Raw genomic sequence first — 26271 nt, 5'->3', positions numbered from 1 at the left:
CGAAAAATGTTTGTCAAGGGACAAATTATTCAATAGAGTCGTCATTATCTTATCCTTAAAATCAGTTAATATAGTTTTTTAAATTTATCAGCTACTCCACTATTTCTCTTATATATTAATTGACTTAATTAATTAATTTATTTATTTTGTTTACGATTTTGTAGAATAATTTTGAATAATTATAACACTTAAAATCACCCAACAAACTTATTTGGATGCATCCCAATTCCAAAATCCCTTTCTGAGCACGCAATCGTCACCATTCACAAAAATCCAAAAGTTATTAGATGCCAATTAAACGGGCACGATTGCATTAAATGGAATCTTCAAAATACACGCGTAGCATAGAATTATATTACCAAAAACGGCGTCGTTTTGGCAGCTCGTTTCTATAATTCGCCGTCTATCGGTGGCTTAACCGATGATTAGCACATAATTTTCATCTTAAGCATTTTGTATAAATAGAACGGCTTGAAGACAGTGGATTATGCAAATTAGTTCACATTGGCATCGTCGCGCCAAATTTACAGAGTTCAGATTCAGATCGTTGAGCTGGTGGCGATGGCTCTCCGATTCAATTCCGATGATGCGACTGGCTATAAGCTATTGCTCTGTTTAGCTCTCATGTATGGCCTTATGTCGATGCTGGTTCACTCCATTGTTCACATGAAGTTTGTCAAGCCGCTCGCAATTGATGCGCCTCTTCATCGATTCTCTGAAGCCAGAGCGGTGGAGCATGTAAGAATTTTGTCTCAAGAGATCGACGGTCGTCAGGTATGCGGGTGTTTGCATGCATTTTAGTTTGCTTCTACCAGGAAACTTCATTTTGGATGATGATTTGAGCTTTTCCAGCTCTGTTTCTTTCACTTGGTAACCACTAATGTGCGCTTGGGAAGAAACCAGCAATTGATTTGTCATTTTTGATAAATAAACAGCTTAATGTGTTTGTAAGATTTAGTCTTGGGTTTATGTACGCATATATATGTATATTTTGTAGGAGGGCCGTCCTGGTTTTAGAGAAGCTGCTCGATATATAAAAGGGCAGTTGGAGATGATGAAGGAGCGTGCTAGTGATAAATTCCGGTCAGCGTAGTTTCTCATGTCGACTAACGAAGCTATTCAATTTTTAATTGCTTCTGTTGTTTTATACTGACGAAATGGTCCGCTATGTCATACCTGCATGTGCTTCTTGATAATTGAAGTTTGATTGCTGTATTGCTGAAGTTGTGTATTTACAGAATCGAGATCGAAGAGACAGTTGTTGATGGTTCCTTTAATATGATGTTTCTGGGCCACAGCATATCACTGGGATATCGAAACCACACTAATATCTTAATGAGGTATACTTGAATTTTCATTTTAAATATATAATTGACCTGGGAACTGCTGGGAACGGCTTAAATCTCTTATCACTGAACGAAAAAGAATTCGTGATGTGGGATTAGTCATTCATGCGTTGTGATTCATGTACCAACTTCCGAATAACAAAGCATAGCCTTTTCAGGCAGTATGACTAATTTACTATGACTTCACTCTTGTTGGATGACAGGATTTCATCAGTGGACTCACTAGACACCGACCCATCAGTTCTAATAAATGGTCATTTTGATAGTCCACTTGGTTCGCCGGGTGCCGGTGATTGTGGCTCATGTGTTGGTGGGTACTGGAAAACCCTTGTCAAAGAAAAGTAACTCCGCACTACTTTGATTGATCACGACACTCTCTTATCACATATTTCATTGTCACAGCATCAATGCTAGAAGTTGGCAGACTTATTGTAGACTCTGGATGGATCCCTCCTCGTCCTGTTATTTTTCTTTTCAACGGTGCCGAAGAGCTGTTTATGTTGGTAGGAATTCAGGCTTTTGTTCTTACCGAAAAATGAACTTTTAACTTTCCACTATTATTGTATTTGTGGCAGCCTTCATGATTATAATTTGTGCTTTAGAGGAAGGTATAATTCAAGAGTTTTTTTTTTTTTTTCTTTCTGTCTGCTTGTCTAGATACTGTAAAATGATGGCTGCTACGTTGGATGTCAAAGTTAAAAGTGTTTTTATTTGAATTTGGTACAAACATATGCTCAAAGATAATGTTCGGCTTTATCTTTGTTCAGATGTTATGATTAGTCAGTTTTGAACAATCCCTCCGCCCTGGTCTGGAAATTTCCGAAGTTCTCTAGTTACAGCAAGCATTTGACTTATGCTGTATAATGTTTCAGGGTGCACATGGATTTATGGAGAAACATAGGTGGCGTGATACAATTGGAGCTTTTGTAAATGTCGAAGCATCTGGTACTGGAGGTTTAGGTAAGAAATAATCCTTATTGATTGTTATGGCACTGGAAATCCTGAAGTCTTGTCCATCTATGATTAAGCTTCAGAGTTTAAGTGACAATGTGCTACAAAATGAATTTTTTTTCAGCGATTGAACTTGAAGAAAATAGAGTACCTACATTAAAGAATGGAAATGTTGCTTGAATTATGGGTTTTCAACGAAATATTTGTACCTTCATACTGTTAGAATGGAACATGTTGACGCTGATGACGAAACTTGTATTGATTCAAATTTTATTTATAAAGTAATTTGAAATGTATGGCCCAGAGAGAAACTTAACCTTTTTCCCAATAAATAAAAAAATAAAAAAATAAAAAATAAAAAATTCCTGCATGTCGTGCCATATTATCATTTCTCTAATTTGGTCATTTTTTTGTTAATAGATTTAGTTTGTCAATCTGGACCTGGCTCATGGCCTTCACGTATTTATGCTCAGTCTGCTGTGTACCCCATGGCACACAGTGCTGCTCAGGTTCTTCTTTAGCTATTATTCTTCTCCAGTTTTATGTTTTTGTATTGCAAAGGAGAATCTTAGTTTCAAATTACGATTACTTGTTTGTTTTCATCCATAGACATCTCCATCAATACCCTGTTGAGGCAACAGGTTGTTATTTTCATATTTCAACAGCTAAATCAATTATCTTCCTTTGTTTTCGAGATTGTGCATCCAGTTATAAAACTGCTGTATTTTTCACCTGTGTACTGTTTATTGGTTTTTCTAATTTGCATGCAGGATGTGTTTCCAGTTATTCCAGGAGATACAGATTATAGGATGTTTTCTGAGGATTACGGCAACATACCTGGCCTAGATATTATCTTTATTTTGGGTGGTTACTTTTACCATACCTCATATGATACAGTGGAGAGACTATTGTATGCATCACATCTGCTGTTTTGGTACAGATACATGATTTGGATTTTCATATATTTTTGTTCTTCAAAATTTTCTGAGACATTCAATGGCATTTAGACCTGGAAGCATCCAAGCACGAGGAGACAATTTGTTCAGCTTAATAAAGGGCTTTGCCAATTCTTCGATGCTTCAAAATTTTAATAAGCAAGCATCTCCTGAAATTACTATCCATCAGGACAAAGACGATGGGGCTATTTTCTTTGATTACCTCTCATGGTTTATGGTATGCTTTGAATATTGTTACACTTCGGTTATTTTACTACTACGAGCTTAATGATTGCCGTTACTAGCCATGAATTTTAGGTCTTTTATTCTAGAAGGCTTGCTCTGGTACTTCACAAAATTCCAATAGCCGTCTTCCTAGTAATGCCATTCCTTTTGAACTTGCGGGAGTTTAGCATGACTTCATGTTTGGCAACATTTTCTGATTTGACAAAAGGTAAAATAATTTCTGCTCACATTTTTTTTGTTAAGAAGCTTCGTCAACTGCTCCTCTACTTTGCATTTCCGTTATACATCAACTTTAATGTTTGATTTTTCATTTTGCTTTAAATTTAAAGTTTATGGTGAAAGCTTGCCAAAATTGTGTCATTGAATCAGCATTGTTGATTTTTTTATCTTCAGGATTTTTATTTCATGCCTTGGGGTTTCTTCTTGCTATTGTTTCTCCAATTATGTTTTCCATCATAAGATTGCTATTCACCAACTATTCCATGAACTGGTGCGTATTTTCTCTTTTTTTTACTTGACTGTTAGCTTCTCTCTTATCTCTGCAGATAGATATGGACACAGATATATTTTGGCTGGATGTGTTAATAAATAGAATATTTAATTTCACTACTGTTGCTATGGTATCTAAGTGGCACGAGTAACTCACGAAGGACCTATCTTTCTGGTGGCCACAGTCTGATTTGATGACATTGAAGCAATTTTTATATTCTCATTGACATTTGGAACTTAAATTCAGGTTTTCACGTCCATACTTGGCTTATCTGATGTTCATCCCCTGCTCACTAGTTGGTCTTCTGATTCCAAGAACTATTTGGAGTTGCTTTCCTCTCTCCCAAGATGTTTCGGTTCTTCAAACCTCAAGAGAGGTGAAATTCTATTTTGTTATTTCTTTAGATGAAACTAGTTTTACTTGTTAGTCATATCTTATGCTTAAAACTCTGATTTTAGGTTTTTTCCTCTTCTTGGTGGCTGGATATAATGGACTATCAATCAAGTCATCTATTCATATTTCTTCCTTCATCTCATCTCATCTCATCTGCGTGTTACAATTGAATGATAAATGTCGGTCTAAAATTTGATGAGATATTGCAACAATAATTTCCACTAAATTACTTGCTTTAAAATTGTGTTTAATATTCTGGACGTTTCCTGCATCAGTGAGAGTTTCAAGATGCTTGCAACGATCCTTCATTAGTATTGAAAGGAGAAAGAAAAAAGGGGGAAAAAAAAGTGCGATATGTAATGCACTTCATGTCTCTTCTTTTGTTTTTTTAATTTTTTTTATTTATTTATTTATCAGAATCAACTTATCAAATCCACTTTTTTATTTTTTATTTTAAGTTTATCAATTAACTACCTTGGGTTAACCCCCTTGCAATAAGGGCCATGTAAAATAATAAAGGGCCTAGAGGAAATGGGTTCAAGCCATGATGGCCACCTACCCAGAAGTTAATATCCTAGTTGCCTTGACATTCAAATGTAGGAAGGTCAGATAGTTTATGTGTGCAGCCTGGCCATATAAAACTCAAAAAAGTTTATCAATTGAATTATTCAATAAATATGAAGTGCACAGTTATTGCAACAATATAAAGCAAGTGTCAACTGGTTTGATGTATCTCACAAGTCATATACTCCTTGGGCTTAGTAAGCCTATCAGCATACACAATGAATTTGCTCTGGCGATTTCCTTCAATGCAGAAATTTTATTTGTTACATTTCTTTTTTCTGAAAACTATTCTTCGAAATTTCTTGATTCAATCTTTATGTGATTTACTATTAGATTGTGTCCTTCCATATGATCGATGAAGACTCGAACCTAACCACCTTGTTTTGGATATGACAAAAACTTTACCCAATATCTTGACCCATCCATAGTCTGGAAAGTTTTATTAGTTTTGTTCTAGAAGTTCCATTAGACCTTCAACTTCTTTACGTTCATTGGGCTAGTAACAAATTTGGTGCACCCATCATGTCCTACCTCTTTTGGTTGATCTAAAAAGCTTTGTACTATGATGTGCAATCTTTGGAATGCTCATTTTGGGTTATAAATTGACAACTTTAAAAGCTTACTGGTATAAAATGTATATGTAACATCAATCATATTGACATCACGTATCCCATGTAATTGCTGAGGTCTAATTTGATATTTTAATCTCACAGGCAGTGTCTGATGAAGCAAGGTTTTGGGGCGCATTTGGATTCTTTTCCAGTTTGACAATGGTATGTTGAAGGATATGGTCTGTACGATATCATTTCACCAAAGTGAACGGGCTTGTAATGGAAGAATTAATATTAATATTATTGTTATTGTAATTATTATTTTTTAATTTCAAAGGGTTGATTGCTCAAAGAAGTTTCCTAAATGCAGGCATATCTTTTAGCAGGGCTTAGTGGTGGCTTCTTGACCTTCTTCACGTGCATTTCTATGCTTGCTGCCTGGTTGTCATTTTCCGTGGCAGCCAAATATTATGGCCACAGGTCTCTCAGGTTGTAATCTGCACATTACAATTTAGAATTTTGACTTGTTGATGCTAATGATATGATTTCTAAGCAAAAGGTTTCTGCCTGATGTTTTCTAATCATTTGAATCAAATCTTCCTCTATGATCATTTTCCTGTCAGATAGAGGTAGTTTACTGGTGAGATTAGTGTGACTGTGTTCTTAACAAAAAAAGTTATTTCAAGTCTGTCGATCTGGATTATTTAACAAACCATAATATGACCTGAACACACTAATATGTTATTGTTCAAAATATTAGGCTCGCAATAAACAAAATAAAGTTACTAACCGCCAAGGTTCCACTTAATATTTGTAAAATGATGCAACATCTTGAAGCATATGTCTACGTAGGGAATCTAATATCTATTGTGTATCTGCGGTTGCATGCTCAAAAAACAAGTCTAACAAATTTTAAAGTTCCATTTCAACGATCTTTTGCTACATCCTCTATCATTACCATCTATCTAACGAAACGGAGGCCTATACCAATTGGCATCTCTTGTTGCCCAATGCATTTTCCAAATTTAAATAAATTCTCTCCATTTTTTTGCTGCATCCAGAATATCCAAGCGTGTTTTGGCCTGACCTATATTGAAATGAATTGTAATAAATTCTCACACTCATTTGCATGTTTCATGTGTTGGGTTTACTATGTCGATACTCACACATGTCTGGCATCCAAAAAAGTGAACTGATAGGTCAGGAAATTAGTTTGACTGTTCACCCTTACCAGTGGTAAAATGGATGCAGGCTTGAATCTAGATATTTTTAGGCATGTTTCTTTCTGGGCTCTGGAGTATGGTTGTATCAGTTAGTCAATTCTGATTGAATCTATTAATTTAATTATAAATTAATTTATTATGGGATTCTTAGCTTGTAGATAAATTTCTTTCCTCCAGTTCTTATCCACATCTTTGATGAATCTGTTGGTTGTATTCCCTTTTTTCCACTTGAATAATATTTTCCTTCTTTAAAAATTGTCTCTTATCAGTACTCCTGTTGTTAGATTGGTGAAAGAAATTTTAGTAGTCTGATCAAAGTTTATCTGTTAGGTCAATATTGTTTTATGTGATACCCATGGTTCCATACCTTGCATACTCTGTATATTTTGGAGGCTTCCTTGCCCAATTTTTAATTGAGAAGACGGGCATGATGGGCTCCATTCCACCTCCGTATGGTTAGTATCCTGAACTGGAATATTTTTCCATCAAATATCTAGTTCAGCATCTACTTTTCATTTCTGTTACCTAGCTGACCTAAATAGTTTTTATGCACAAAGGCATGTGGGATTCTAAGTGTGATATCCATTCAACAGTCTTCATATCTTATTAACTGGGATCCGCCCACTGCCTTTTCCCATGTTACCTGGCTGGAGAAACATTGTAAAATGATCATTTGATGAGCTCTCGGTCTTCAGTTCCAACATTCTTATTAGATATAAACAGTTTTTTTGAAATTCCAATTTTTGGAACTGGAGTTTCATATTATTATTTTTTTTCAATGTTAGAATACTTCGACAAAATTTTTGCAAGAGGCAGCTTGAACTTTGTTCATGGTTATCTGTCACTTCTGTTTATGTTTCTTATAATACTTCTTATATCTTCTGGGTGTGTGTGTTGGGTGGGGAGGATCGGAACTCTATAACTTTTCCCATCATGTGCCATATTTTATTAGAAAGATAAGATTCCAATCCAAGAGTCTCTTTATAGTTTTTTTACTTGTAAGTTTATTTCTTCTTATTTCTTCTTATCTTCTTTATAGCATTCTCAAAATTTGTCCGGTTATTCCAATTATCACTGGAAAACGGGAAATTTTAAAATGGTCAAATATTCTTGCAGGGTATTTCATTCCAGATATTGTAGTGGCGGCTACTATTGGAGTTGTAACTAGTGTGTGCGTTGGTCCTCTAATTCCAGTTTGTGGACACTGGTTAGCTAGGTCATCCATCTTGCAATTCTTGTTGCAGCTTATTGTAATTGGGTTGGCTGTTTCCTCGCAATTCTTTCCATATAGTATGGCTGCTCCGAAGAGGGTAGTTCTTCAGCAAACTTATCTTACTTCAGGTATTAAGACACGTTTAAAATATTCTCTTAGAATTTTGATGAGGTGCAATGATCAATACAGTAGACCTACACTATAATAGGAATTTTTTTAGTACTCTTGTACTGCATACTCCCTCTGTCCACACTATGAATTTTGTTTCATAAATTCTATAAACCCCACATCATTCTAAAATAGTGTCGAGGTAACTAAAAATGAATTAGAGTAGCACCCATACTCCCGGAGTCTAGGAAAATTTCCTACTAAAATGTCTTTTCTTTTCTCGACCGACTTACCTACTGCAGTTTGTCACTGTGTGCGTGCGCCTGTGTTAAAATTTTTGGGCATTGTAAGATACTGCACTAGCACTTCCCAATTTGTAAGACTGCTCTCATTGCAGTTTTTAAAGTAGACCCCTGTGTTTTCTACTTGATCTACGTGCTCTGCTTAAATGTTGTAGATGTCAAGATTACAGATTCAAGAAGTTTATAAACTTTGGAGATAACATTTCTGTTCGAAATTTTAACAAAACTTTGTTAGCTAATTTATAAATATTAGCAATCTACAATTTTCATCCTTAGGGTAGAATTATTTTTTCCCCTTTTTTAAACGTTTTATTGACAATTCTTACCAAATAATAATAAACAAACCCTTTTGTTGACCCGAAATTGTTGCTTTTAGTTTTTCTGAATTGGCACTATATTTTGTCGCAGGTCCAAATCATCTTGAGAACTCCAGTTATGAAATCTCTGTGGTGGATTCTAATTCTCTAATCTTTCTTTTCAAACATGCTCCTGATGTGGCGAAGGAATTGCAGACTGATTTAGATCTGTCTTTTGAAACTGCAAATTTGTCTCGCCAAGAGAACTGGCTGGTATGTTACTGTAGATTAGAAAAAAGTTTGACTAATAGGACTTTGACCTTCAATTTATGATGAATTTTAAAAAACGTTTATTAAACACAAAATAGACTTGAATTCAAGAAACAAATCGTAATCAGGACTATACCATAGGCCTTAGGATTGATGTGAGTGGTATGAAATTTTGTATCCGCTTTTCTTCCGCAGGCACTTTTTCCTGTTTCCTTCTTGTTCACAAGAAGTTTGAAGTTCCCTGCCAAAGAATCATCTGCAAAGCAAGATTTATATTTCCCTTATTTGATTGCCAGTAAGCCACAAACAATTTCGGATAATGGATCTCGAAGGGTTTACTTGGAACTTTCTCTAGGGTATGTAACTCAATTCTTTTGTTACCCCAGGCTAGAATCCAGGACACAGCTATGATTTGAAATATAATTTACATGGTTAATATGTGCAACACTATATTAGCTGATCCTAGTCGACAATATATTCATGCACTGTAATGAGTTGTGAACATGCTATTTGTTCTTTTTCTTTTTCTTGCAAGAATGAACTAAGATAATATAAAAAAGCTATAGTTGTTTGTTTCTTGCAGCCCCTTTGCTTTTAGAACCTAAAATGAAAAATCGTATAGGCAGAACGACTCTCATATCGTGTAGGTTTGGGAATCTGTGTTCGTATGTAGTAAAATAGCAAAAATAAAATTTGTCCAGAATACCTTCCTGGTGGATTAAGCATGTTAGTTCTTTTGATACTAAGCTTGGTTTTGTTTCTGACGGCCAATCCTTCTTCTAGTTCCTTGGAGGAGATTTGGGTCACAGTTCTAAACATCACTGGGCCTTTATCAAATTGGTCATTTGCAGACAATAAGCTTCCAGGTTAGTTCAGGACCCTGTCTCGCATCTGATGTCCATTTTCTTTCTGACATGAATGGTTCTCCTTACAAATTGGAACAGCACCCGAGACGCTCAACGGTGGGCCACCCTCGTACATATGTAGACTTAGCGGAGCCAGCCACAGAAACTGGACATTTTGGCTAGAGGTACAACTAGCTCACACATCGTAGTGGTCACATTGCATTCTTTCCTCATATTTTGCTTTTATCCAATATATAGTAACCGAGGATTTTTGCCAAATACATTCTCTTCAATACATTTAGTGAACATGATCTCTTGTTCTAATTGAGAAACTCTCACTATAAGCAAGTTCATCAACATTTCACAATTAGCCATCTTCTCGCCTAGTCAAACTGGTTGAAGCATATGTCAATAGGTCAGATGTTTGAATACCCCGCTCCAAAAACTAGCTACCTTCTTTATGCACTTTAGTATTTTCTTCTAATTACCTGTACAAGCTTGCTTACATTCTGAGAAGATGCAACTTAATACCGAACGTTTTGCTATTACGACGAGTCATGAAGTGAAATTTGCTATAAGATGCAAGTGTGTTAGACCTGTTTATGTAGACTCATGCTCAGCTCTCTGGGAAATGTAGGCTAACAATGACGAAGAATTGAGAATCAACGTCGCAGTACTGGATCAACAGTTGACAAGTGAAGTTAAGAAGCTGAAAAGTCTTTTCCCAGAATGGGTTGATGTCATTGCATATTCCAGCTTCATGTCTGCTTACACCTTCTGATTCATCATCCTCGCCCGGGAGCGCTATGGATCCACAAGAGTTATGGCTGATCGAATATGGCTGATCGAATCCGGTTCAGGTTCAGGTTTAACTTATTTGATGTTTCTTTCTCCACAATAGCAGTTCTTCCCACCCCTCCATCCAACCAGGCTCATAGGAAAATATTTAAGAGCTTGATTAGTTTGATTGTAGGATAGCTGTGATAGTCTGTTTTCTTTAGTAATGAGAACTGTTTCTCCATATGGATTTGAAAACTTTAGATACTTCTAATGTTCCAGTGTTTGAAGCAAGGATGGGATGTTGATTTCTTAACTAATTCAACTGTATTTTATTTTTAGTGTTAATGGTGGATAATTATTCTTAATTGTCATTTAATCATATATTGATTATATTTAGATTATTAAATAATAAAAAAAATCAAAATAGCAACACTAAATTATTTTGGGGGAAGGAAATGTTAGGAATCACGACTCTCCACAATGGTATCATATTGTCCACTTTAAATGGAAACTCTCGTAGCTTTCCTCACTTTAGAGATAGTATTCCTCACTTATAAACTCGTGATCTTCCACTAAATTAACCAATGTGGGACTCACTCCCAATAATCCTCAACAATCCTCCCCTCTAACAAAGTACACCCTTTGTTCGACACTCTAGTCACTTTTGACTACACCTTCGAAGCTCACACTTCTTTGTTCGATATTTGAGAATTCTATTGACATGACTAAGTTTTAGGGCATAACCCTGATACCATGTTAGGAATCACGACTCTCCACAATGGTATGATATTGTCCACTTTGAGCATATAAACTCTCATGACTTTGTTTTGGGCTTCTCCGAGACCTTACTTCAAATGGAGATAGTATTCCTCACTTATAAACTCATGATCTTCATTGGGGATAGTATTACTCACTTATAAAATTCATGATCTTCCGTTATCAAGGTGGGATTCACTCCCAATAATCTCCAACAGCAAATATGTGAAAAAAAAAACCGGAAATATGTGGAAAAATGTGGGATTCGTTTTGCAAGTGATGATAATAAAATTTGTAATTTTTTTTTTTTTAAGTAATAATTTGTTAAACTATTAAAAAAAAAACTAGAAATATGCAAAATGGGCCAAGCCCATGAGAGCCCAAACCAGAAATAGGGTTGGTTTTAAGCCTCCTTTGACTTTTTTAGGGTTTTGTGGAGTTTGTCCTTCTCTGCCTATAAACCTAATTCAAGCCCTTCTTCTTCTACCTCGGTCACCGCGTAATTCAACTGTTTTTCAGAAGCCGAAGTTGCAGACGTCGCTATGGTTCGTCTTCTATCCTCTTGGTTTGTTATTCATAACAATGTCATATGAGGTTTAAGTGTGCGATAATCTTGAATTCCTGTTTATGTTCATTGTTGCAGGTTAAGTACTCGAGGGAACCCGACAATCCCACCAAGTGTATGTTTCTTGTTCTACTCTTTTTCCTGTGGATTTCGTTCGATTTCTGTTTGAAGCTCTGCATTTCTTTTGTTTATCTTCTATCGGATTGAATTTTATGGCTTCATTGATGTTTTTGCCTTGAACTGACACTTTGTTCTTTCTCTTTTCAGCCTGCAAAGCCAGAGGTTCGGACCTCAGAGTCCACTTTAAGGTAGGTTTAATTCCTCACCATTTCGAGCTTTGATATTTTCTTACTTAGTTTCCATGAATTGTTTTCTATTTCTTTCCGATGTTCAAAATGTTTGATTCAGGGAAATATTTCCTTTCCGGTGCAAGTAATTGATTGGATAAGTGATGATATACATGAGCTTTCGCCTTTTCCAGACTTGAAATACAGTGCTGAATCCGTCTGTTTTTTGCCAATCACATTAACCCGACATCGTCTAGCTTTCCATGATTATACTTCTGTGTAACCTGATGATAAAAGCAGGGCTTCTGTTGCCTTCTGTGAACAGGGCTCTCGTAAACTTCAGGGAAATTATATGCATTGTTATTGGGTGAACCTCTGTAACCCATAGTGTCTGAAGGTTCAGTAAATGATGCGACATATTTTAGCTTGTAGCTTGACTTGCATATTTCAGTGCATCATGTTGATCAAACTAACGACATTAACATGTTAATCTTTATATTGTAGAACACAAGGGAAACTGCCCATGCCATCAGGAAGTTGCCGCTGGTCAAGGCCAAGAGGTATCTAGAGGATGTACTTGCCCACAAGCAGGCCATTCCTTTTCGTCGCTTCTGTGGTGGTGTTGGACGAACTGCCCAGGCAAAGAACAGGCATTCCAATGGCCAAGGGCGCTGGCCTGTCAAATCTGCCAAGTTTATTCTAGATTTGCTTGTGAATGCCGAGAGTAACGCTGAAGTATGTAATAATTCCTGTTTAGTTTCACTCTAAACTGTTGCTCATAAGTTCAGTTTTTTCACTGTTGCTTATAAGTATTATGTTCTTTCAGGTAAAGGGCCTGGATGTTGATTTGCTCCACGTATCTCACATCCAAGTAAACCAAGCTCAGAAGCAAAGGCGTCGAACCTACCGTGCTCACGGAAGAATCAACCGTATGTTCTACTTGTTTTTCTCTGGATGTCTGCTTAAACATCCTGCCTGACATTTCCTTTCCCTTTGTTTTCCTTTTGATTGGCAGCATACATGTCTTCTCCTTGCCATATTGAGTTGATTTTGTCTGAGAAAGAAGAGCCTGTTAAGAAGGAGGTAACCAATTAGATTGCCTAATTTACATTTGTGCTGTGAAGGATATAGATAGATTGCTTTCTTATTGTTCATGATTTTACAGCCCGAGACTCAGCTGGCTACTGGCAAATCGAAGAAAGGTTGAACGATCCGAAGCGGTGCTTCTTCTTGAATCAAAAGTACAAATTTTGATGTGGGTTTTACAGTGCCATTCTTTTTTTGAAGTTAGTTTAATTTATAAGTCACTATATAGAAGGAGGTATTATGATTTAGATGTTTTGTGTGACATGTTATACTCGGAACCTCTTCCAGTTCAAGTTGCTATCACATTATGGTAATTTGATTCAATTTTTCATAATGAGATCACAGATTGACACCCCCATGGCATAGTCAGTGGCCACTATTGGTCTCCTTCCGCTAAACTAACAAATAAATAACAGTGACCTTAATATAATCCAACTTCTAAAAGCCGAGCTCGGTAGATTTATCGATTTAAGCATAGTTCAATTTAAATTATCAAGTTTGTCATAAATTGTACAAAAAAAAACTAAAGATTTTTCGATTTAATTTTGTGTAGCATTTCATTATTGACCTATTCTATATTTTACTAAATCCAAAAGGTTAGAATTTTGTTGGACAAAAAAATTAATTTTATATATAATAGATAATTAGTTTAAAGATTTTTTATAACAAACTAGAAATTTAATTATCTATTAGACAAAACAGAATTAAGGTTCAACTTGTATAATATAATTATTTTGTTATAATAAAAATGTTTTTGTTAATAAATAACCACTTGCGAGTAAATTTACAAACGATTAGATAGAGCTGATAATCATGTGAAAAACGTTTAGAACATGAAATTTAGCATTAGAATTCTGAAATCGTCAATTTTCTTCGCAAGTTTATTCAGCATGTAAGAGTCGGAGAAGTAAAAGGAAAGTATATACACTGGGGGGGTTTATAGATGCTGCTGATGGCTTTGCTCCTACTTGTTTTCATTCCTCATTGCCCTCAAAATGGGATCATCCTCCTCCAACGAGTCGTCATCTTCGTCTTCCAACTCGTCTAACTCGTTGAGTATCGACTGGTTCACTCTCTTACGAGATTGTCTCCTATGCTTCTTGAGCTCCAACCTTGGTTCTGCTTGCTGAGCACCCATATCTCCAACCTTAATCCTGCAAAGCAAAGTTCTTCCATCACTATAGTTTTGGATTCGTCTCATATGAGAATCAGAGAGGATTCGAGGTAACCACTCGATATTGTTATTCGAATATATTTCAATAAAGGCATAAGGTCAGTAGGAGAACTATTAGGGCCATTCACATAAACAAGTTATTAGTTCCTTTCGACAACGACGCCCCTAATCCGAAGTAGTATCACAAATGCTATATGAATATAAATGCATATAAAACTGCAATCAAAATATTTTATCAAATGTGATTAATAATCTTTGTAGCACAAGATGAGATCCTCGAAAGTAATTACAATATCGAACTGATACACGCTTAGAGAAAGTTGCGAACCTACTTCCTTATTACTAGAAAGTCACAGCAGTATTGCCAAATGATCAAAGGCACATTTACAAAACATTTGCAGACATTACTTTTCAATGTTTAGCGTTCTAATTTGTTTTAAATAAATAAATGCTGAAAGGAAATAACATCGCAGATCAATGAATTCCATTTAATGTATTACCCCTCTCAGGCACAGATCAAAGAAGCAATATTTTAGTGTAATTATTCACAATCTCTAAGGTAAAACATACCTGACATCCCCCTCTCTTTTCGTTCCAAATGTTCTCAACTGGAATTCTTCCCTAATTCTGATTTCATCAAGAAGTTGGAAATAGTATTGATATCGCTCCCAATCTCCATTAATAACACAACCCGGTTCGCCAAGATGTAAGCAATCGTTAAAAGAGCATTTAGCAGGTTCACTGGCAAGAAGCTTGTTCCGGATCTGTACAAAGAAGTTAGTTCAACACAAGAAATTCCACAGAAGTTGAAATTTATGCCAGGAATTATAAGCATTGGTAATGATGGTCAACATTGCTGAGTAATGATGTACACCTCAGGGAAGGCTTGGGCAAGTGATTGCTTGGTTATTTTCATCAAACTAGGCTGGTTAAAACCAGGAGTATCTGCAAGATAGCCCCCTCCCATCAACGGTAGGAGAGAAACATGACGGGTAGTATGCTTCCCTCTACCGCTTCTTGTCGAAACTTCTGCAACACGCTGATCCTCAAACCACTTGCTATCTCGAATCTGTGAACAGACCAGAAAAATATTCAAACCCTTATGAGCCGAGTGATCAAGAAATCCCCAGAATTAATACACTAATCAACAAAAACAACACAGTTAAAATTGGAAGAATGATTGAACACACGGGATCAAACCAATTATCTCCCTCTACAGCATCAGCAGCACGGTTATTGCTTCTCAGAGCATTGATGAGACTTGATTTCCCAACTCCACTTGGACCCACAATAACTGTAGTTTGATCTCTCAAAATATATGCTAGGGAATCAAGTCCAATCCTTGTTTGAACACTGCAAAAAAGGGGGTCATAGCCCCAGCTGCGCAGTCTGGACTTCCAAGAAACTACTGTCTGCAATATGCCATTCCAAATAACTGTCAGCATCAAGAAAGGAAATGCATGTATGCATAGTTACAAGAAACTTCGAACAATCACTGCTCTCCTAGAGAGATTCAAGCAGGATCCAAAACTAGAGAGTATGCAATAAGTCAAGCAATGCAAGAAGTTTATGTTACAAGTTAAGGAATGACATTATAAGAAAAAGAAGCATCCATGAGAATAGTTGTCAGATCCCACATCGGATCGGTTGGGGAGGAGAACGAAACATTGTTTCTAAAGCACAAAGAAGACAATATATGTTAGCTGTGAGCTTGGGCTGTTACAATAGTACAGAGCGAAGTAGCAACAGTTATAACATAACAGTGGTCGACAATAAGCAACAGCCTTGTGGGGTATCAGTACAGTTAAAAGCTAGTGAAAACTTACTGATTAAGTAATTTGACATAGTCAATTGATGTTAGTGCCACTCATTTAGGGTAGTGGCTTGTAATTAGGAGGGACCTGAGTTAAGACACTTTGTGGGGTTGGTAAGAGAGGTTGTAAGGTTATTAGTCTAATCAAGGTCCTACAAATTCACGTAAATTTCTCATTTCAAACACATAATAGAATTGAAGCACTTTTTTCATGCTATTCTCTATTGTTTCCACTAATTAAGAGAGATTTGTAAGGTTTGTTCTCTTTGTTTTTCGTCAAGTAGTAGGACTAGAGCATGCTTTCATTGACGCTCGTTTATACCTTCACATTTCCAAATTATGAACAGAAGTTGCTAAATTACCATAGCTACATTGTAGGACTAGAACATGAACTTTGAATCCTCTTTTCACACGATATTAAACCTTCAGAGATTAATTTGAGTTTCAGGTGTTCAGAAAATCCTTCATGTTCAACAATCTGTCATCAATCGTATTCATGAGAAAAAGTATTGGTAGATGATGCTAGAGATTTCAGATATAGCCTAAACCACCAAAATAGTTATGATCAGAGAGCTTAGAGTAAGTATAAGATTCAAACTCTAACCTCTTCATCGACGAGTTCCAATTTATTGAGACCCAGCGTCAGGGGAATTCCGGTAGACTCTGCTTCCACTAGAAACCTTGTAAGTGTAAACGGCTCTAACTTCGGCTGATCTATGGAGAAGAGCACAAGTAAATGGTCCACATTGGCTACCGGAGGATCAAGGATCTCCGAGCTTCTTTGGAAGACATTCTCGATCATTCCCCTGCGGTCCACCCAATCAATGGAACCAACGACCACCTTGTCCCCGACTAACACTCTCCTCTTTATCTTCTTCAGCACCGCCTTCACTACGCAGAGCAACTCAATTCCAAGGCGAGAAGAATCCGAAGAATCGCCTTCTAGGCTTCCAGAACGCTCCGAATCGCTGTTCGAACTGTCAGAAAGCTGAGAAGGAAGCGACTGAACAATTACGCGCATGAAATTAGCTTGGGCAGCAGCAACGGTGCCGATGGCTTGAGATTCGGAGAGAGGAGGAATATCTTGGGGAGAGAGAACCGGTGCAAGAGACGAATAATTCTTGAAAGTATGTTTAGCTCGGAGTAGATTCTTGCTTGGCGGAGGTTTATTGGAGACATTGTTAGGGTTATGCTGTTTGGCAACGATTGAGAGGCATCGGACGTTGAAGCATCGCCGGAGAATATTTCCGAAGGCCGGGACTGATGCAATGGCAGCGATAGAGGTGGAGTGGTGGCGGAGAATAGAAATGGAAGCAATCGCCATGAAGGTAACCAAATTCAGATATCGACTTCTGAGATTGAACAAAATTCAAAACTAAAACGAATTCACTCCGAGAAAAGCGCAGACTCAACTCGAAAATGAATATTCAAGACATCTTTATCTTCGTCATCGTTGAATATAGAGCAATTACATCTTCCACCGGAGAAGATGAAGGCATTTCAGTGAGAATCCGACGGTCGAACCTTCCATACCAAAGCGGAGCCAATTGTCGTTCCCGTCCAGAACTACTTGTCGTATGACTAAAATGGGCCATACAGGGTCAAGCGCAGCCCATTTAACACTTTTGAATGATGAGCAAGGCCCATTTATTTATGGGCTCTCTTTAGTCTTTCTCATAGAGGCCCAACCCCGTTTTTGCCCAGAAGGAGTTTTTGAATTTTTTATTATTTATTCGAATTTTTTTTTTAATTCACAAACCTATTAAAAATTTAAGTCTTATTTTCCTTCCAAAAAAAAAAATATATATATATATTTTAAATAAAAATAATTGGAAGAAGATAAGGTGAGTATGGTTGGTGATGGGTTGCTTAAAAAAAGAGAAGCCACTTTGAAGTGAGGTGTCCAAGGTTCGGCCTTATCGCTGTTTATGCATTTTTGACCATTCCAATAACAACGACTGTACCCTCTCGGGACCCGTGGAGTCACACCCATTTTTGAACGCCCCGTGTTCCTCTTCTTGAATACGTCAATTTAATTCAAAATTAATTACATAAAAAAATAATTTAAATAACCTTCTCCTCATTGTTTTTTAGATTTTAAAATGTTTTAATTTTATTATGCAAAAGAATAAGTTGATTGAAATTTTAGTTTTTATAATTTATATTTAGTTGATTAATATGTATGGTATAAATATTGATTTGACTTTTGATATTTAGAAGTCAACTAATTTAATAATTTGATAAACTTATCTATTAAATATTTGTTTGACAATGAAAACGTGCGCTGAAATTGTGTTTGGATACGTAAATAACGGAGCCATTGATTGATTTTGAAGCCAAAACTTAATCCATTAACCAAACACTTCCCGATAAACTTTCAGCTGCTTATCTTTATCCCTTATCAAAATTTCCATATTTTAACTAAATTTCAAAATTCTTTATCTTGAGTATTTATTCTATCCTCTTTTAAGATATGGTAGGTTTAAATTCTCGTGATCTTCATGTTAAATATATTATAATATAATATTTATAAAAGAAAATAAAAAATAAAACCCGTTATCTTACGATAAATATCTAACTTTTTTTTTAATCTTATATGTGAATTTAATTTTTCGATGAATTATATTTTAAATTTCGAAAAATTAAAATTCTAACACTAAACATAATTTGGCCGTTTAAATATCGTTATCTATTTCTATTAAATATAATTTAATCAAATTAGATTTTCGATCATCTCAATTTAATTTAATCTCGTAATTATTAAAAATGTTTTGTCCTCTAAGACATTTTTTAATATGAGACATTTGTTTTATTTATTTAATTATGACCTAATCGAATTTAGCTTTGAAAAAATTATAATTAAAAGAATTGAGGTGGATCCAAATCGATAGCTTATCTAAACCCCACAAGCATATCCTTAAAAGGTCAAATTTATTTATTTAATTTTTTAAGTGANAAAAAAAAAAAAAAAAAAAAAAAAAAAAAAAAAAAGAAAGATAGACTAAGCAATTGGGTCGGTTCGAAACCTACCGATACGCAATTCCGATGGTCCATATCAAAAATTTGTATTTTTTTCTTCAATAAGATCACTTTATTCTTTTATTCGGATTTTTCAAGTCCAATAATCACTCCGTCCAGTTGTCGTCCATCATGCCGATAGGCATTTAAATAGATTAAAGATTTAAATTTTAATATTTTAAAATTATATTATAAAAAATACATCTAATTTATATTAACTTTGAAATAGCTCGTTCATTTTTTTTTTACTTTAAAAATAATTTAATAATTTTACGAACACGAATAAAAATGGACGATATTAATATGTATAAACAAAATAGAAGCCACGTGTCCAATAATGGAAAATAAGACGTCCACAATGACGTGGAAGAGTGGGAATGGAGGTGAAGCGCTCGTCCCTATCGAAGGAATGGGGTCTTAAAAAAAGCCCTAGCGAGTTCCATCAATGGCGGTCGCTGCAATTTGGCCGCTCGAACGGGGCCCTCCACCTTCGTCATTCCACAATCCACGCCATACGCCGTCAATTTCAACTCTGCCCCCTCCAATTTTGATTTGACCGTCCCTCCTTCTTCCTCTCACGAGGACCACTACGCTCACCAGCGCCGATCGCCATCGAATCTGACCTCCATTTGCGTCGACGTCGCTGCTGTCTTCTTCCGATTATGAACAGAAATCGACGCCTTCTTTTTTCCCCTCCACTCGTAATTCTTCACCAAAAGCAGAAGAAAATCCGAGGTCCAAGGTTCACGGAATTGCAGCAAACCATGGAAAGTGAAATCCAGGTAGAGTTTGATTGTTGTTGTTCTAAGAGAAGCGCGCTAATGGCTTCCACAAGTTTTGTTTGTGGTAATTCCTCTGAATAATGTTCGTAAAGAGCATTGTCAACCAAAATCGCTCGTCTCTGTCACTTGGAATTCAAATGCGATCGATGTGGTTGTGTGGTAATGGCAACGCAATCCATGCGAATCAATAGTCCAGCTTAAGCCACGTTTGCTCTCGACCTAAAATTTAATATCTCCAAAGATATCTTCTTAAGAAAAAATTAATTTGTTTTTGTTGGAGGGTGACACTAATCGAGGGAATGATCATTACGATCAATTTAAATTAAAGAATGATCTTGTGTTTATAATCAAATAATATTCTCTCCATTGGTACTATGCTTCTTGGGGAAGCCCAAACAAAGCCAGGAAAGCTTATACTCAAAGTGGACAATATCATACCATTGTGACCATTGTGGAGAGTCGTATTCGTCTAACATGGTATCAGAGTCATACATAGTCGTGCCAATAGATTGGTGAATGACTCCAAAAGAAAAAAGGAATCGCTAATTTAAGAAATGATCATGGGTTTATAATTAAATAATAATGGGTACGCTCAAAGTGGACAATATCATACAACTGTCGTATTCGTCTAACATGTTTATTTTACTGTCGTATTCGTCTAACATGTTTATTTTACTGTCGTATTCGTTTAACATGTTTATTTTTAGTAGGTAAAATAAATTAAAGAGGGTTGTTTGGATAAAGTTAGTATATTTTAAGGAAGAAAGTCAAATTTGGGAGGTATAAATCGTTGAAGCCATAAATAAAGTGATTATTTGTCTAATTAAGTAATTATTGCCCAACTTGCCGTCCCTCCTCTTATTTTCTTCATTTCCTTTTTGACCTTTTCCCCCATTATGAATGACATTTGTTGAAATTGAGATAGGGGCAATTTTGTAATGTTACCCTCCAATTATTGAATGAAATAAAACTATATATTATATATATGGCCCTCTATTTCCATTTCAGGGAATTTCTTGAAATTGGTATTTCAATTATTTTATAACCTAATGTTTTTCTTCTTCGATAATTATTGATTTAAGATTTTCTAAAATTACACGAGAAACAAAATATGTCATATAAATTCACTTGTTTTTATTTTATTAATTTTCAACGACTTGTCTGAACAATATTCCAACTTATCAATACTATAAAAAAAAGTCATTAATTTGCGAATAATGAGTGGAAATAGCAAATTCATTAAAAAAAATTAATAAAAATATTTTAAATACGGTGAAGATGAGGTAGACACAATGAGAATTATCCATTATTTTAATAAAATTATATATTTATTTGGAAATTGTATTGCAAAATATTGTTTTACTAATTTAATTTTTTGTTAGTTGTAAAAATTGTTTGAGGTTTCCGAAATTACTAAATTAATCTCATGATTAAGGTTAAAAATAACATAATAAAATTAGAAACAGGTAATTAATTAATTAAATTAATTTGTTTTATTTCGGTAATTCCTTAATTCGGGGGAACACAAAAGACGACAATTATCGTCTCCTTCGTGTCTTGGCGAGCAATTGCGCGGAAAATCTCATTCTGACGTGGTCCGGTTCTGTCAGTTTTATCCTTTTCTTTTTTTTTTCATTCCTATTTTTGGTTCTCTATAAATCCTCTTCAATCTCAGCCCCACCCTAGAGACCAACCACATCTTCTTCATTTTGTTTCAAATCTCTCAACAACCCTCTTTGCTGCTGCTGCTGCTGCTGCCGCCTCTCTGGTAATCTTCTCTTTCTCATCTTGAATCTGCTGTATTGATTATGGTTTTTTTCCGCTTTCGATTCCGGCTTGTGTTTGCTGCAGATCTGGTGGTATTTTCTTTTATTTTCTGTTTTAGATCAGTTTACTTCACTGGATCTTTGTATCCATGGAGTTTGGATTTGTGTGGTTCTTGTTTTTAATTTTGTGGAGGCGGGGGGTGAAGTGGCTTGTTTTTGTACTTCGTAGCTGTGCAGCTTGTTAAATCCTATGCAATGCTGTGTTGTTGTGTTTATGTGGCTGTTTATGCTTTGCCATTGTTTTGCTTGCTCTAGATTCTGCTGTTCATCGATTTGTTAGGGTCTTGAATTGTCGGCTCAATTTCTGAGTTCAGTGTTCATGTATCTATATCGTTTCTGATGGTTGTGATTTTGATGCGATGGAAGTTTTGTTGGTCTTTGAGAACGATCAGCTTAACTTTTCCTGGTTCATCTTGTTTTTCGCGATTCTATAATGTTGAGGGATTCGTTTACTTTTATTCAATTTTTGAGTTCAGTGTCTTTGTAGAAGATTAATTGATTTCAGATCCGGTTGAAGAGCTTTTGTCTTGTACCCTCTTGAAGGGGATTGTTGGATCCAACTGTTGGCTGCTTTGCTTGTATTTCCCTCCATATCTCTGCTAAGCTCGGCTTCTATCTGCTTCATTATGAAGAAGCTGCTGAGATATTTACTGTCACTTTGTTCGGCATCGCCATTCTCACCCTTCGAATACTGAATAAGAAAACGTGTCAAACCCAATACTCGGTGTTTGACGAGTCTTTTTGGCCCATGCATGTGTCGCTTGTTTGTGCATCTTCTATTATTTTTTGTTTCTCCTTCTACCTCTGTTGAAAGATAAGCTCAAATGATATGAACTCGTTTTGGTTTTATATCCTTTTCATATCATTTTAAGCTTGGAACTTATAATTCTTGTGATCTGGGACTTTAAGTAATAATCAATCGATTTGTATTTGCCTTTGATATTAATCCTGTAACCTTTATGACTTTCCATATTTCAGACTTTCAGTTTCTCTCTATTTTCAAATGGAAGTTATGGGGGGCTAACTTGGCGAGTTCTATGGCATTGACTGGTATGTTTTTCTTTCAAATCTGACACTGTGCATACATGCTCATCGGCTGTCACTTTCACGAGAACTTGGGTTATAAGCTTTATGCTGCACGATGTGTAGGTATTTTGGCAATGCATAGAGAAAGAGGGAACTCTATAAAGTTGCAGAGCATCACTCATACTGCCATATCTAGTAAATATAAGCGTGAGTTTTCTGGCATGGACTTTGAATCAGATTGGACAAGACACAGAAAGTCCTCTGCATTTGCTGCTCAAGTGATCCGTTCTGCAACTTCCTTTATGCCTTGGTCTTGCAGAATCCCAATTAGTAAAGGATATCACGAATTTCTTTAATTGAACTCAATCAAGTTATTGGACTGTTTGAGCGATACTGTTGAAGAAAAACAGTCGTCGTTGTACATGATTTAATTGGTTACTTTATTTGTATAATGCCTGGATTCATTTCTGGAAAGAAGAGGTTCACAGAAATAAACATGTGCATCATCAACACTGTTAAAAAGAATTCAGTTAGTCATTCGAAAAGCGATACCAGATCCACTCAGTTTGATTATGAGTCTGACAAGTCTCTCTTTCCTGGCTTGCCCGATGATGTCGCAAAACTGTGCCTTGCCCTGGTTCCACGTTCTAGCCACCCATCTATGGCTGGTGTCTGCAAGAATTGGAGGTCATTCATAAAAGGCAAGGATTTCATAACCGAGAGGAAATTAGCTGGTGCTGTTGAGGAGTGGCTGTACTTCTTAACTATGGATACTGAAAGGAAGGAGTGCCACTGGGAAGTATTTGATTGTGTAGAACACAAATTCCGAATTCTTCCCCCGATGCCTGGGGCAGTGAAGGCTGGTTTTGAAGTGGTGGTTTTGAGCGGGAAGCTTCTTGTCATAGCTGGTTATTCGATTGCTGACGGGACTGATTCTGTATCATCCGACGTTTATCAATATGATTCTTGCCTTAACAGGTCTGTTATCCATATTAACCTTAGAAACATATATTCCAAGAAGTTGCTTTTATACTCATTATGATTAAAGTTAGGCCTGTTTTGGTTGATAAATCTGATTCTCATTTCTAATTACCCTTTATTACTTACCTTATTCATATTTTTTAGCCTGATTGGATCATCTTCCGACTCTCTCTCTCTCTCTCTCTCTCTCTCTCTTTTTTCTTCTTCTGATTTTTAGATTCATTAGGTTTTTATTGGTTGGAGCTTCCAGATATCTTGGTAGGGACTTGATTTTTTTTCTTTTAATTCATATTATTCAATTATTTTTTATTTTTATAATTATATACAATGATTTTTCTTGATATAAAAAAGGAACTTGAAATGGCGCTGCTATTAATTTCAAGACACTCCATGTTTATGGTGGTGTTGACTGTTAAGAAGGCGCTTCTTTATTTGTAGTTATAGTGGATTGAGCTTCTGTTTATGATTGCTTTTTAATTTCTCTGCATGCGACGGGGACAGAAGAGTTGGGTTTTCACTATAGTTAGTCATCTGACTTCTTCAAACATGGATGCAGGTGGAGCAAATTAGCCAATTTGAACGTAGCTCGATATGACTTTGCTTGTGCTGCGGTTGATGGAATTGTCTATGTGGTTGGAGGCTATGGGATAGAAGGCGACAATCTATCGAGTGCTGAGGTGTATGACCCTGAAACTGACAAGTGGACTCTAATTGAAAGCCTCCGCCGCCCTCGATCAGGCTGTTTTGCATGTGGATTTGACGGTAAGCTGTACGTCATGGGTGGAAGGTCAAGCTTCACCATTGGAAATTCGAGGTTCGTCGACGTGTACAATCCCAAGAGACATAGTTGGAACGAGATGAAGAATGGTTGTGTAATGGTCACTGCTCATGCTGTAGTAGGTAAGAAACTCTTCTGTATGGAATGGAAGAACCAACGAAAGCTATCTATGTTCAATCCAGAGGATAATTCATGGAAGATGGTACCTGTTCCATTAACTGGTAGCTCTAGCATTGGATTTCGGTTTGGCATAGTGGATGGGAAGCTGTTGCTCTTCTCGTTGAAGAACGAACCCGAATACCGTACTTTGTTGTACGATCCAAATGCAGCTCCGGGTTCGGAATGGAAGACCTCAGACATAAAACCATCTGGCTTGTGCTTGTGCAGTGTGACCATCAAGGTTTGACAATGGAAGTGTCATTTTAGAGTGAAAGACTGTCACGTTTTATCCAGTTTGACTTGTTTGTTAGCAGATTCTAATTCATCCTCCATTTCTATTATCTGACAATGAATGATTTGGTCAATCATTTAAAACATCATTCTTATCTTAATGATTTAGTGGAGAATCAATCCTTTGATGATGTTTGTTTTCAAACAAGTCTGCAATCCAGATAGATAGATACTCATGAAGCAATCTTTACATTGCTTCAACTTGCTGCTGCTACTCATAGAAAATGTAGATTGCTGATCAAATCATGTCAAGTGAAGTCGAAGGTGTCAGCTGAACCCGGTAATCCTCTGGTCGGTTGCGGGCTATGCAAGCCTTTGAAGTTCGAACTTAGAACCTTCAAAGTGATGGCTTTATTAAGAATCTGTTTGAGAAGATTGATGTGTGGTATGATATCCAACCCCTAAGGCAGGGAATTGAGTTTTTAGAAGCTAATCCCATGTTAAGAAGATGCATGAAAGATTGAAATTTGTACATAATAGGTAAATATGGTATCTGGTGAATGATTTACTTTTTCGTGACCGAAAATTCGAATCTCTTACCTCTACTCAAATAAGCCTTAAATATCAAGTCCTATGTTCGTTTTGTGTGTGTGTGTGTGTGGATACTGTATTATAACCTTTACCAAAACAAAGGTGTATACACAGATTTAACTCATAAATCTATTTAGGCACTGACCTGCCGCCTATGTGGTGGAGGGAGGTTATACAGCAGTCCATGAAAAAAATGGCCAAAACTATTCCTGCTTGATTTTTCCAGCAAAGAGAACTACAATGACAAATAACGTTACAGAAACAACACCCACTTCTATTTCTTAAAGCTCGATCTCTCCTCCGGATGAACCATATAGCCAAGACAAACCATGAACTAGAATAATGTGAAAGAGCCATGAGATCCATTCTGGTTCATTTTCACCTCCAATTCCCTACCTATATTCAAACCAGCATTGCTAGGATCAACGGTGTAGATAAAATGTCTACAACAACACTCCATTTCAATGGCTCTTTGAACTTCCAGTCCTTTACTTAAAGGCCGAGTCGATGTAATCAACATGCTATTATGCAATCATCAGACCAGAGATTTAAGGATTGTTGGAAATAGGCAATGAAAATGAGATGTGACGAAGGAAAGGGAGCTGTGATTCGAGACGAAGAACATACTAAAGTTGGAGAAAAGAGGCTGCAAAAACCAGTCGAAGCAGTGAGAAGCTGCTTCGAC

The 26271-nt window shown here is 36.3% G+C and overlaps 4 protein-coding genes and 1 non-coding gene across 5 annotated transcripts; 4 read left to right on the top strand and 1 right to left on the bottom strand.

Annotated features, from left to right (window-relative positions):
- Positions 1-451: 451 nt before the first annotated feature.
- LOC111798478 (endoplasmic reticulum metallopeptidase 1-like) lies at positions 452-10858 on the top strand. Its single transcript, XM_023681649.1, has 21 exons — positions 452-774; positions 998-1083; positions 1239-1340; positions 1550-1656; positions 1749-1849; positions 2219-2306; positions 2718-2806; positions 3068-3207; positions 3305-3470; positions 3551-3686; positions 3872-3968; positions 4215-4344; positions 5639-5698; positions 5847-5965; positions 7030-7154; positions 7816-8040; positions 8731-8891; positions 9084-9244; positions 9672-9754; positions 9833-9918; positions 10371-10858. Exons 1-21 carry the CDS (start codon positions 562-564, stop codon positions 10512-10514), a joined length of 2619 nt encoding a protein of 872 aa, XP_023537417.1. The 5' UTR covers positions 452-561; the 3' UTR covers positions 10515-10858.
- An 837-nt stretch (positions 10859-11695) lies between these two features.
- On the top strand, positions 11696-13565 carry LOC111798141 (60S ribosomal protein L17-2-like). The gene is made up of 7 exons (XM_023681126.1): positions 11696-11814; positions 11913-11949; positions 12102-12142; positions 12626-12856; positions 12948-13050; positions 13137-13204; positions 13287-13565. The coding sequence occupies exons 1-7, from the start codon at positions 11812-11814 to the stop codon at positions 13326-13328; spliced, it is 525 nt and encodes a 174-aa protein (XP_023536894.1). The 5' UTR covers positions 11696-11811; the 3' UTR covers positions 13329-13565.
- LOC111799368 lies at positions 12412-12541 on the top strand. The gene has a single exon (XR_002815837.1). It is a non-coding gene; the product is annotated as a small nucleolar RNA snoR74 (small nucleolar RNA).
- A 456-nt stretch (positions 13566-14021) lies between the features above and the next one.
- On the bottom strand, positions 14022-17758 carry LOC111798182 (small ribosomal subunit biogenesis GTPase RsgA 1, mitochondrial). The gene is made up of 5 exons (XM_023681187.1): positions 16799-17758; positions 15572-15793; positions 15256-15450; positions 14952-15145; positions 14022-14361 (listed from the first exon to the last, which is right to left on the bottom strand). Exons 1-5 carry the CDS (start codon positions 17516-17518, stop codon positions 14172-14174), a joined length of 1521 nt encoding a protein of 506 aa, XP_023536955.1. The 5' UTR covers positions 17519-17758; the 3' UTR covers positions 14022-14171.
- Positions 17759-21648: 3890 nt separating this feature from the next.
- Positions 21649-25581, top strand: LOC111798183 (F-box/kelch-repeat protein At1g67480). Its single transcript, XM_023681188.1, has 4 exons — positions 21649-21762; positions 22799-22870; positions 22970-23824; positions 24384-25581. The coding sequence occupies exons 3-4, from the start codon at positions 23298-23300 to the stop codon at positions 25009-25011; spliced, it is 1155 nt and encodes a 384-aa protein (XP_023536956.1). The 5' UTR covers positions 21649-21762; positions 22799-22870; positions 22970-23297; the 3' UTR covers positions 25012-25581.
- Positions 25582-26271: the final 690 nt, after the last annotated feature.

This window comes from Cucurbita pepo, chromosome LG07, assembly GCF_002806865.2.
Source record: "Cucurbita pepo subsp. pepo cultivar mu-cu-16 chromosome LG07, ASM280686v2, whole genome shotgun sequence".
Taxonomy (NCBI): domain Eukaryota; kingdom Viridiplantae; phylum Streptophyta; class Magnoliopsida; order Cucurbitales; family Cucurbitaceae; genus Cucurbita; species Cucurbita pepo.
The sequence above is the reverse complement of the archived record's forward strand: the minus strand, read 5'-3'. Positions and strand labels throughout refer to the sequence as shown.